The sequence below is a fragment of the Physeter macrocephalus genome, unplaced genomic scaffold, assembly GCF_002837175.3.
Source record: "Physeter macrocephalus isolate SW-GA unplaced genomic scaffold, ASM283717v5 random_1117, whole genome shotgun sequence".
Lineage (NCBI taxonomy): Eukaryota > Metazoa > Chordata > Mammalia > Artiodactyla > Physeteridae > Physeter > Physeter macrocephalus.
Window position 1 is genome coordinate 12,485 of NW_021146612.1, and position 12,516 is coordinate 25,000.

At 45.4% G+C, this 12,516-nt stretch overlaps 1 protein-coding gene across 1 annotated transcript in view; it reads left to right on the forward strand.

Annotated features, from left to right (window-relative positions):
* LOC114485434 (WD repeat and SOCS box-containing protein 2-like) overlaps positions 1-12,489 on the forward strand; it is a 16,376-nt gene extending 3,887 nt beyond the window's left edge. The window contains exons 2-6 of the mRNA XM_028486840.2: positions 14-63; positions 752-803; positions 5,950-6,118; positions 11,148-11,392; positions 11,549-12,489. Coding sequence (XP_028342641.1) covers positions 14-63; positions 752-803; positions 5,950-6,118; positions 11,148-11,392; positions 11,549-11,700 — 668 coding nt within the window. The 3' untranslated portion in view covers positions 11,701-12,489. The remainder of the gene's footprint in view (positions 1-13; positions 64-751; positions 804-5,949; positions 6,119-11,147; positions 11,393-11,548) is intronic.
* Positions 12,490-12,516: the final 27 nt, after the last annotated feature.

Genomic DNA, 12,516 nt, shown 5'->3' on the forward strand with positions numbered 1-12,516 from the left:
CCGGGGGGCTGAGGCGCCCGCCGCCTGCCGCGGGGCCGTGCGCGTCCTCCATGGAGGCCGGAGGTGAGTGGGGCCGTGGCGCGCGTTCCCCGCTGGCGGGGCCGGGCCCGTTCCCGGGGGGGTGGGGCGCGGGCTCGGCCGGGGCGGGGGATGGGGACGGCGGGGGCGCCGGGCCTGGGCCGTCCGCGTCGGCCGGCGGGAGGGTGCGCCCCGGGCGACCAGCTTTGTTTCGCTTTCGCTGTCAGCGGCCGCCACCCCGTCTCCCGCCGCCGACTGGACCCGGGGAGGACGGGCCTCTGCGCGGCGGGGATCCCCATCCCCGGGACAGTCGGGGGCGCCCGAGGCCCGACGCCTCCGCCCGGGTGGGACGCGACGGGCGCCAGGCCCTCGGGCGGGGGGGTGTGATACCCGAGAGGGTGAGTGCCCAGGTGCTGCACTCGAGGTCTGGGTGGGAGTCCGCTCTGCTCCTTACAGGCTGTGTGATCGTGGACGAACCGCTTAACCCAAGTCTGTTTTGTAGCTGCAGAATGGGCTAATAATAGTATCTGCCTCAGCGGGTGGTTGGGAGCTTCCCAAACTTGTCTGTGCGTGAAAATGGGGTCTGGAATCCCTATTGAAAAAACATATTCCAAGCCTCTCCCAATAGAGACTGATTTGTAGAGCCGGGCTGCCGATCCCTGGTGACATGGATGAGGGGACAAGTTTAGGATACACCAATGAGTGAGGTACTTGCCTCTCTCCTTGTTAACAGCTGTCATCAGAAAACGGTGTGGAAGTCGGAGAATATTGGAAGCACTTGGAGGGTCAGCCCAAATGACCATGCAGCCTCAGTGGGAATGGTGTGCTTGTTATGCAAAGGCCAAACCTCAAGACGCATCCTTCAGGCTTCTTCTTTCCAACCACTTTGCCCCTAAACCCCACTAATAGAAATTTGGGGTGGGCTTGTGATTTATTCTGGGAGTCCCAACTCTTGAATATACTCTTATGCTTAAAGACGGTTTCCTTCGGGGAAATTTCTCAGAAGGGGTCAAGGCCTAGGCTCAGAATTTGTTCCAGAACCTCTTTGTATTCTTCCAGTGAAGTTCAAGCTTCATTCTGGTCTGGAGGATTCTGATCGTGGATGTTTTTGTGTTTCCCTGGCTTCTTTGATGGAGCAGGGATTGTGGGTGGGTGGGTTGAAATCAGGGTTTTCCCTGGGGTGGTGTAACTTTTTAATTTGGGAAATGACATTTCTTTGTTTGCTGGAGTCAGGCATTCAGTACCAGGTGTAGAGGTAGCTCTCTCTGCCTTCCCATCTAGATAAGGGCTTTCTCTTCGGTGAGTTTGTTACCCATAGAACTGTTGTTAAATGGCTCCTACTGTTTGCCTGAAATCTTATGTGAATCTTTTTATAGCTTCCGCTGTCTATTCCATTGACTCCTTTTAGTTTATATCTGAAAGCGATCTGGAGCTAGCCTCCCTTTTTAGCAGGAATCTGTTTCCAGTTCTGGGTTTTTCCTAATGATTGACGACTGTGTTTTGGGGTGTGGGCTGAGCTGTTGAGAGCTGCCAAGCTACCGTTAAAAAAAAAAAAGGCCAGAGTTTTATTCTTTTGAAACTGAATAAAGACCATTGTAATGGGACTAATTGTAATGGACAGCAGTAGATATCTTCAGAGTAGTGGTTAGAATGTATTTATTCATTCAAATATTTATTGAGTGTCTACTATGGGCCAGGCACTCTCTAGGCCAGCACCGGCCAATAGAAATATAACGCGAGCCACATACGCAATTTGAAATGTTCTAGTAGTTGCATTAAAAAAAAAAAAGTGAAACAGGTGAAAGTAATTTTAAAATTATATCTTTGTCAATCCTGCATATCTAAAATATTATCATTTTAACATGTAATCATGAATAATTATTGAAAATTTTTAGATTTTTGCTTTTGTACTGTCTTTGAAGTAAAGTGTGTATAATGTACCTAATGGCCCATTGTAATTGGGACTTGCCACGTTTCAGAAGGTCCGTAGCCACGTGTGGCTAGCAGTTACTGTATTGGACAGCACAGCCCAATAGCAGTGAACAGTTCGGAATGAGGGTGGGGAAGAGAGAAACAACAGTTACATGAAAAGAAGTAAGCAATCCAGAGAAGTTGTGTGAGTGATAGTTATAAAGAAAATTCAGTGGAGTGAAAAGAAAGTGACTGGGCCACTTTGGATAGTGAGACCAGGAAGGTCTCTGAGAAGGTGACACCAGCACTGAGGCCTGAAGGGTAGGCAGAGCAGCTGGGCAAGGATCTGGGGCCAGCCAGGCAGAGTTTTCTGAACGGATGGAACATCTCATGTAAAGATCTCAAGGCAGGACAAATCAACAAGCTTCCTGCCGGCTAGAGTCATTCATAGCTTCTCTCTCTCTCTGTGTTCAGGTAAATCTCCTTTCACAGAAGAGGCCCATGGTAAATGTCTTTCCACTCCGCCTGATTATCCAAACACATCCCAGTGTTTAATTAGAAAACTCGGATCCATAGGCCTTTTCAGCAAGAAGGGCCAGGGCAGGTACAATCCCAGATGAAGCTGGATCCTCTTGCCTCTGGTTTTTTTTTTTAAAGTTCTGCACTAATTATGGCTTTCTTTTCCAGCAGCCAAGTTTAGTTTGGGCCCAGCCTCCTCTTCAGAATCTCCGTAGTTCCTTCGTTTTTTTTCTTATTTTAGTCCTTGGATTCTTGAGCCTGAAATAGCAAGAGATTAAATCCCCAAATCACAGAAATAGAGTGTGAAATCTGGGTATGGCTTATGTTTAAGAAGCATTTCATGTAAAATGTTTGGCAAAGGCATCATAATAGTCTAAGGGGCTTCATTTCATTTATATTATAGAGAGATACCATGTATATTTATTCCACAAATATTTACTGAGTGCCTGCTCTCTGCCAGGAACTCTGCTAGGCACTGGGGATAAACATACAAGGTCCCTGCTCTGTCTGTGTCATTGATGTCCTAATTGGAGGGAGATGGATGATAATCATAATGGTGGTTGTACTGTAAAGAAAATAAAGTGAGGAGTTATGAAGTACATTGACTTGGGATCAGAGCAGGGCTGTCTAAGGAGTTGTCATTTGAGCCGAGACCTGAATGAAGAGAAGGTGCCAGGTATGCAGGCGTTCCAGTCTAAGAGAATAGCTGGTGCAAAGGCCCTGAGGTCGGAACTAATTGAGCATAGTCAAGGGCTGAGAGAAGGCCAGTGTGCAGGACTTCTAGGGCAGGGTGAGGATTTTATTCTAAGAGTGATCGAAACTGATCACTCTGAAAGGTGAGGAGAATGGGTGGGGGGGGGGCCAGAGGGGGAGCTAGGAGGCTGCTTAGTGAGAGATGATGTTGCATATATGAGCCAATGTTGATGAGACGATGTTGCATAGGTTAGAACAGCAGCCGTGAGATGGAGGGAAGTTAGGTTTGGCAAGTCTTTTGGAAGCAGAGGCAGTAGAACTTGTTAATGGATTTGGTTTGAGAGGTAAAGAAAAGAGAGAAGTCAGGGGTGACCCCTTTTCATATTGTGTGGAGCCTCCATGGTGTTGAAAAGATGGATAACGTGCGTATTGTGGAGGAAGCGAACCAACTGTGAATATTACCGGGATGGAATGAAGTCAGGTGATGAAAATGTACCTCCAGATCAGTCAATGTCGTTTAATATTTGACTCCATCTGGTTTCTCAGCCTCAGCACTACTGACATTTTGAGCAAAATAATTCTTCGTTGTAGGGGCCGCGTCCTGTGCACTGTAGGGTGCTGAGCAGCATCCCTGGCCTCCACCCATTAGATGCCAGTAGCACCGCCTCTAGTTACGACAACCAAAATGTGTCCAGACATTGCCACATGTCCCTAGGGGGCAAAAGTGCCCCCGGCTGAGAACCACTGGACCCCATGAGGAGGCATTAACAGAATAGAGCTCTTTTACCTTAAGACGATATCTAGAAATAATGGGAATAAACGCCACGGGGTTGCTGCGTAACACTGAGTCTTGTTTTGGATTTACAGTATAAAGTAACTTTTTACCGTGCAGATATTCACATCCAGAGGACTGTGCTCAGATACACAAGTAATTGTGTAAGTGAAAGGATTGCCTGTGCAAACACACACAAATTTCTAGGAGGAATTACCTGGGCGTGTACAAACGCCAATTTAGACAGATCTGATATATTAAAACCTAGATTTAAGCATAGAACCTCAGGGAATGAATATTCTCTTTACAAAGGAAACTTCCTTAAATTTTCTTTAAATAACAAACCCATAAAGGCTTAATATGATTTAGTAAAATTCTATTTAAAGACAGAATTTTCAGCAATACATTTATTTCATGAAACAAGATATACCCATGTATTTTCCTATAATGCATATGTCAGAAAAAAATATATATGCATATAAACGTTATATACATATATGCATGTTTACCGTCTGTTTCATTGAATCCAGGATATCATGGATTGTATTGCCAGTATGTGTCACTGAAAAAAATACCGCCTATTTAACTATGAAAAGTCATCGCTTGACACGTCCTTGTTTTATCAAAGGTTAAACTGAGAAGACTTATAAAGATGTGTCCTAAAATATACGAAATAGGGGCTGTTTAAATTAGTATCTGTCTGGTAACAGCTATTAAAAGGTCAAAGTCTCAAAACTGCTAAAGTGGAACCTACACATCAGACAGTGACCTCATTCAGGATGGAAGCCAGTTTTTATATTCGTATGTAACGCAATCATAGCGGTCAAAAAATCAGTTCTGAAGGCCTTGAACTTACAAGCTTTGTCAGTCATTGAGAATCTTCCACTGGAGGAGAGACTTGAACTGGGGACTGTGCTTCAGGTCGGTGAAGAAGCACCAGTCCAGCCCCCGCCCTTCACAGGACGCTGTGCTAGCCTCCCCCCCACCCCCCGCCTCCCCCAAAAGAAACAAGGATTGAATCGGCTTGGTGTTTGAAGGCAGCTGCGTAAATTCCCAGCTGGGGGTGGCGTTGGGGCAGGGAGAAACTTGTCACTACAGGAGAGAAAGAAATAAGGAGAGTGGGACTTCCTTCCGCTTCGATAGTGTGAGATCTGGGTATGCTTCTGGGTTGCTAATCTCAGTGGGATTCTCATAAGCAGAAGATGAGTCTAGGTGTGAACTCGGATTAGCTACTTGGGGCACAACAGGGAGGTGTGTGTGGCCGGCGTGTGGCGTGCAGGGAGACGACGGGAAAGGGAAGGCTGGGGCCGGTGGGCTGGGCTGGGAGGCCGGGTCTCAGCTGCCTTTATCTGGTAGGCAGGTGGGAGCTTTGGAATGTATTTGAAAGAAATGTCGTGACGTGATGTGCATTTCGGCTTCAGCAGGGTCCCTGGGGGCAGGAGAAAGTGCATCAGGAGAGTCTTGTAAAAGATCAGGGTAAGATGGGATGAAGGTTTAGGCCAGATCAAGAAGTCTGAGTGACAGGAAGCAGGGCCAGTGCTGACATTTTAGCCTTGATGGTGGGGAGGATGATGGGGAGTGAGAGGGAGCCTGTGAGTTTCAGATATTCCTTCTTTCACCTGTTTCCCAGTAGCAGGTTCTTTTGGAGAGACCTTGAGTGCATCTGAAGGCTTCCTGATCAGCACCGTCTGATCCTTGCCTGGCCTGTCTCCTTTCTTCCTCTTCGGGCTTTCATAGGAAAATGAGGCCTCCTTTCACTGGGTTCACTCTTACAAAGGTTACTCTGAGTCATGGTTAACCAGCAGTCAGGAGTGCCAGAACTGAGTAACCCCACTGGAATTCGGCCTGTGGCTACTGTTATGGCCCCAGGTCATTTAAATGACAACTCCCTCCCAGGATCCGGACTGTCACTTTTTGCCATGGGGAGACCTCGGTGGCTTTCCAGTTTCTGAGTCAGCAAGGTGGTCAGGGGCCTGGTTCTGCCCGTTCCCTCGAGGTGAGGGTGCTTGTTTGAAGCATGCTGTCTCCTGCCCCAGAGGAGCCACTGCTGCTGGCCGAACTCAAGCCTGGGCGCCCCCATCAGTTTGATTGGAAGTCAAGCTGTGAAACGTGGAGCGTTGCCTTCTCTCCGGATGGTTCCTGGTTCGCCTGGTCTCAAGGACACTGCATTGTCAAGCTGATCCCCTGGCCGCTGGAGGAGCAGTTGTAAGTTCTTTCACACCCAAGGGAACGAGGGAGTCCTGGGGAACTGAGCGCTCTCCCAGATGACGACTCCCTGCCCGAGAGCAGGAGAGGGAAGGTGGCCAAAACAGTTCAGGAATTGATCAGTGAGGTTTCCAGGGTCCCACATTCTGTACCTGTGAAAATTAACTCCATCGAGATTATGTTAGCCCCGAGGTTTTTTTTTTTTAACACCTTTACTGAGATATAATTTACACGCCGTACAATTTGCCCATTTAAAGTGTACAGCTAGAGGCCCAACTGGGTAGTTAGGCTTGATTATTCGGCAGCTGCTGATTAGGGATGATTCCCCCTTACCAACTAACTGTATTTTAAATTTCTCTAAATTACCTGAGTCCTTTGGAGGCAAATAAGCTTGTCTTTCACACAAAAAATAAAGTATACAGCTAAGTGACTTGAGAATATTCACAGAGTTGTGGATCCATCACCATGATCAATCTTACAACATTTTTGCCATCCCCAAAAGAAACCCTCTAATCCCCCTCTAATCCAGCCCTGAGCAGCCTCTAATCTACTTTCTGTCTTTATAGATTTGCCTATTCTAGACATTTCATACAAATCGAATCATACACGATGTAGTCGGTTGACTGGCTTCTTTCACTTAGGATAGTGTTTTCATGGTTATCCATGTTGTAGCATGCTTCATTACTCCATTTCCCTTTACTGCCAAATAATGTTCCATTTTATGGAGACACCACATTTTGTTTATAAGTTTATCCACTGGTGAGCATTCAGGTTGTTTTCACTTTTTGGCTATTAGATAATGCTTCTGTGAACACTATGTCAAGTTTTTGTGTGGATATATGTTTCTGAATATGTTTAACTGGTTGAGGAACTGTCAGACTGTTTTTCAAAGTGGTTGCACCATTTTACAATCCCACCAGCAATGTTGGAGATTTCCAAATTTTCCACATCCTCACCAACACTTGTTATCGACTGTCTTTTTGATTATAGTATAGCCATCCTAGTGTGAGCAAAGTGGCATCTCATTGTGGTTTTGATTTGCATTTCCTTGCTGGCTACTGATCTTGCCCACCTTTTCATGTGCTTATTGGCCCTTTGCATGTCTTCTTTGGAGAAATGTCTATTCAGATCCTTGGTCCATTTTAAAATTGGGTAGTTGCCTTTTTCATTATCAACCAAGTTCAGTTCCTGATATTAACTAGCTTTTCTTTCTCTGGGCTGGACAAGTCCCAGTATCTGAATGCTGTGAGCTCCCAGTCAGATGGCCCAGCATCAGTATTTTTTTCATTTGTCACAGGGCAACTCTACGTCTGTATTTATTTACTGAGCCAACAGTTGTTGCAGTCTTCCTTGCGTGACCCAGAGCCAGGGGCTGAGAATCCTGAAATAAATCAAACATGGCCCCTGCCCATGAGGGTCTCATTTGTTTTGCTTTAAGCATTTCTTACAAGTAGCACGTTAGATTTAAGTTTTTTATAAGTTCAGTCTGAAACTTGTTGCCTTGATAATAGGTAACGCTGATGAAAATTTGCTGAGATGGGTACTCTGCACGCTGCTGGGGTTGAGGAGTATAAATTTGTGCACTTGCTGGAAGGAAGGCCATTTCGAGGACCTTAAAACTGTTCTTCCTGCGATTAGGAATCTCAGAAATGGGGTCGTCTATTTATTTATTTATTTTAAAATTTTTATTGGACTATAGTTGATGTACAATGTTGTTATTTTCTGCTGTACAGCCAAGTGAATCAATTATACATATACATATATCCACTCTCTTTTAGATTCTTTTCCCACATAGGCCATTACAGACTATTGAGTAGAGTTCCCTGTGCTATACAGTAGGTCCTTATTAGTTATTTGTTTTATATATAGTAGTGTGTATATGTCGATCCCAATCTCCCAGTTTATCCCGCCCGCCACTTCCCCCCGGTAACCATAAGATTGTGTTCTACATCTGTGACTCTATTTCTGTTTTGTAGATAAGTTCATTTGTACCATTTTTTTATATTCCATATATAAGTGATATCACATGATATTTGTCTTTCACTGTCTGACTTACTTCACTTAGTATGACAATCTCTAGGTCCATCTATGTTGCTGCAGTTGGGAGGTCATCCATTTACATACACTGATTTTCAACATGAAATTAATCATATGATAGTTAAAAATCAGAAATAGCTTAAAATCTGGTGATGCGAAAACGCTTAAGGAAATTGTGGCATTGCTGTATATTTTTGTAGCCATCAAAGATTGTTGTGTGTGTTTTTTGTTTTCTTTTTAATCACAATTTTCAGTTCCTTCTATACTCAGCTTAATGGTAATGCCAAGATCATTATTTATTGATTCCCCCAGTCTAAATACAAGGGATTCAACTTCATATCCAGACTTAAATCTGATGTGGATTTATAGTCTGAAAAAGTATTTTTTAAAAAGCATAAAGTGGGAAATCTGTTACTTCCTTGAAAATCACTCTTGTATTCAAATGTATATATTACTATACATAAATATATCTTTCCAATATTAGGGAAAATGTAAATTTGAGCATTAACCCTTTATGTGTATCTTTTGTTTAATATAATGAGGGAAATATTGTTTAATATGTTAAATGAGCAGTTACTTGTTTTAGAGAAAAATCACACATTTTGAAGAATAATAACTTGAGGAAATGTTTACAGTACAAGGCTTACTGAAAAAAGCAAGCTATGAAACTGTATTTGCAGTATGATCCCAAATTTGTTTTTGAATAACATGTGAATGTACACATAAATTAAAAATTCATCGTACAGTGTTTACTGTGGTTAGAGTGGTATTAGGATCAGGGTAATTTTTATAATTTTCTCATTTCCAAAATTTCCCCATGTTTCACTATTAATTTTATAATTTAAAATAATTGTTATTTTAAAAGTCCTTTAAAAGGGGAAATCTGGGGCCTTTATATTCTTGTTAGGATTGTTATACATTTAAAAAATAACAACATTAAAAAAAATCATATAATGTAGCGGTTTTGATATTGAGCAAATAATTGATAATAACTAGATACTACTACTTTTAGAAATAAAATTTTCTGAAAATTCAATTTTGATGAAGTTAAATTCTCCTAATGACTGTCCCTGGCCCCGAGCGGCCCCCTCCCACAGTCGCGTCTGCCACCTCCCAGGTAGCTCCTCCCTTGAATTCATTGCAGACTCTGAAGTCCAGGGCATGTGCTGCACACTAGGCTAGGACACCCAAGACTTGATTACTAGTTCCCGTTCTGCCCCCAATCTTGTGACCCCAGGAAAGCTATCTCTGCCCCTAACATGTTAAATTTATGATAGTAAAATGAATTACTATGTCAGTGTGCCTTAATTCGTTTGGAATAAAGTAGTTACGGATGTATCCCTTAATTCAAATACAGAAATCAGGATTTTATAAAAAAGAAAAAAGGTAACTTTGGAGGTTCTGAGCTGGCCTACAGAGCTCTCCCCATAGCTTGCCTTTTCTGTGCGTCTCCCCTGGATGGCCAACTCAGGCCCCCGAGTCAGGGCCGGGCAGGTCCTCGAAGTGCGCGTGTCAGCCTGGCTGGGGCCGGATGTGGATTGGGCGGGCTTCATTGAAAAGACATTCAGTGTCACATTTCAGATGTTCTGTCAGAACGACAAATTTTCAGACCACGTTTGGCCATTTAGACCAGGGGTCGGCACACTTTTTCTATAAAGGCCCAGATAGTAAATATTTCTGGCTTTGGGGGCCATATGTCTCTGTCAAGACAAGTCAGCTCTGCTGCTCGAGCGTGAACGCATCCCTAGGCGAGAGGTGGGCAGACGAGCCTGGTGGAGGTGGGAGACAGCTTCGCGTACAGAACAGACTGCCCTCCCGGGCACACTCCCGCAGCCTCTGCTTTAGAATGACAGACTTTCAGAGCCGAAGGAGCCCCCATTTGCCCCAGTCTCTCCCTTCTAGTTCTGTAGGTGAGCTTGCTTAAAATTCTTTAATATATTTCGATGATGCGATTGACAAAAATATGACTTACTTAACTTTTAGGGAACAGATGTAATACAGAAAGAGGTTCAGCTGCATGTATGTTGGCTCTAGGATTTTTCATGGAAATGAGTCACAGCTGTATCATCACTCTTTCTCCCAGTTGGATAAACCACGGAGTGTGGTCAGAGCCATGTAGCAAAGCAGGACTGAATACTTACAGTGATAAAGTGTACCGCAGATAAGTGTTCTGCATTTGCGAGCCGAACCCCAGGACTGTGTAATTGCTCATGCCTTTGAGAGATTGTCTGTGAGGCAGAGTGGTGGGCAGGGCCTTGTTTCTTAGGGACGGAGTCTTATTTAGCTTGTCTGGGCCTGTGTTTCAGCATAAGTAGAAGGTAAAAGGAAAGGCTTGGGCCACGAGATCTTTGAGGTCAGCGTGCCCCTGAACAGATCTGTGAGTTCTTTCGTTGACTGCCCTGCTGGTTGGTTCCTGGACTGGATGTGCCATCAGAGAAGTAAATGAAAGAGCCTCATTCACTGATCGGAGCAAAGTGAGTGAAGGTGGAAATCAGCGTGTACCAAGCAAACTGATGGCCTGAAAAATGGGTTTATTTTCCTGCTCCCTGGGGACTTTCTGAGCTAGAGATAAGGGGGGTATGAGGCAGAAGAGTGGCAGATGGTTATGCAGGCTCTAAGTTCTGTCCTAGTTCCAAACCTACAGCATGCTTTCTTTCTCATGAGAAACATGGAGTGCATCTTTCCTTCCACGCACCAAAACCCAGGAGAACTTTCTGAAGAAGCACATGGCTCCCTGGAGCATCTGTGATCTAGTTATCCCACAAGGCAGGTCGCCCCGCTGCAGGGCTGTCACAGATGGGATGAGCCGCGGCCAGTGAAGTCTCTGTTACACGAATTCTAAAAAAAAAAAAAAACAAGAAGAAAGGTCGTACTAGAATTCAGTGAAGGCCAATTTGTTTCTAGGATTTCTAAGGCTTAGATACCCCAGAATGAAGAGTTGATTGACTTGGTGGCAATTGCAGACTCATTAAGAACTCTCTGCTTTCCCCAGCATCCCTAAAGGGTTCGAAGCCAAAAGCCGAAGCAGCAAAAATGATACAAAAGGGCGAGGCAGCCCAAAGGAGAAGACGCTGGACTGTGGGCAGATTGTGTGGGGCTTGGCCTTCAGCCCGTGGCCTTCTCCACCCAGCAGGAAGCTCTGGGCACGCCACCATCCCCAGGTGCCAGACGTCTCTTGCCTGATCCTTGCTACAGGACTCAACGATGGGCAGATCAAGATTTGGGAGGTACAGACAGGTAGGTCATTTCTGGCTGGGATCAGGCCCCAGGGGGCTCTCGTGCTCGTTCTGATTAGGGACCAGAGGGGCCGCCAGTTGGCTGAGGGGTGTGGCTGTGACCTGTAGACCAGAGCTGCTTCTCCCCCTCATCGAGTGCCCCTCTCTCTCACGCTAGGGCTACTGCTTTTGAATCTGTCTGGCCACCAAGACGTCGTGAGAGATCTGAGCTTCACACCCAGTGGCAGTTTGATTTTGGTTTCTGCATCCCGAGATAAGACTCTTCGCATCTGGGACCTGAATAAACATGGTATGGAGGTGACAGAATGACTTGGCAGCCCCAAAATACTGTATTTGCCCCTCTCTCTACTTGACCAGTGTCATTTTATCCAGAACAGTGTTTCTCAACCTTTTTTCTGTTATTGCATCCTAAGGAGACTTTTTAGACATGTTTTTCCTAGTCACCCCCCAGCCCCCTCACCACCTGGGAGATTTTCATGCCAAAAGTACATTGAATATCTCTTCAGGTACTGGATGCGTATCTGTGCTTTGTACATAAAAAAAGGTCAGATTTTTCTGGCCATCAAGAACCCGTTTTCACCCCTCTCGAAAATACATGGTGTAGAATAGGTTTTCTGAGCTGTGGCACTCTTGACATACTGGGCTGGATAATTCTTTGTCACGGACCTTCCTGTGCATTCTGGTGTGGAGCGGCATCCTTGCCCTCTTAAGCCGTGAGATGCCAGTAGCACCTTCTCTAGTTGTGACAACCAAAATGTCTCCAGACATAGCCCGGTGTCAACATAAAGGCCACAGTCTCCCCGGGTTGAGAACCACTGATCTGGAAGAAGTCATCCATGTTGGGTACTTCCTGTTAGAAGTGAAGTTTCTTTGTACAGTGGAATCTAGGTCTAGAAGCATCCGCTCGGGTTGGCGTGAGGAGGGGCGCGGTCAGCTTTAGTGCAGTTCTGCTCTAAGCAGGACTGTGTCCCGGAGTAGCCCGACAAAGAATCCCATACGTCTCTGGTGTCACTCCTCTGACGCTGGGAAGGTGACACAGGGAAGGGGAGTTGGTCGCCGGGCCATTTCTCCCTCGCAGGCGTGGAGGGAGGGGGAAGGAGGAAATGGGGCCGTGGGCCGTCCATG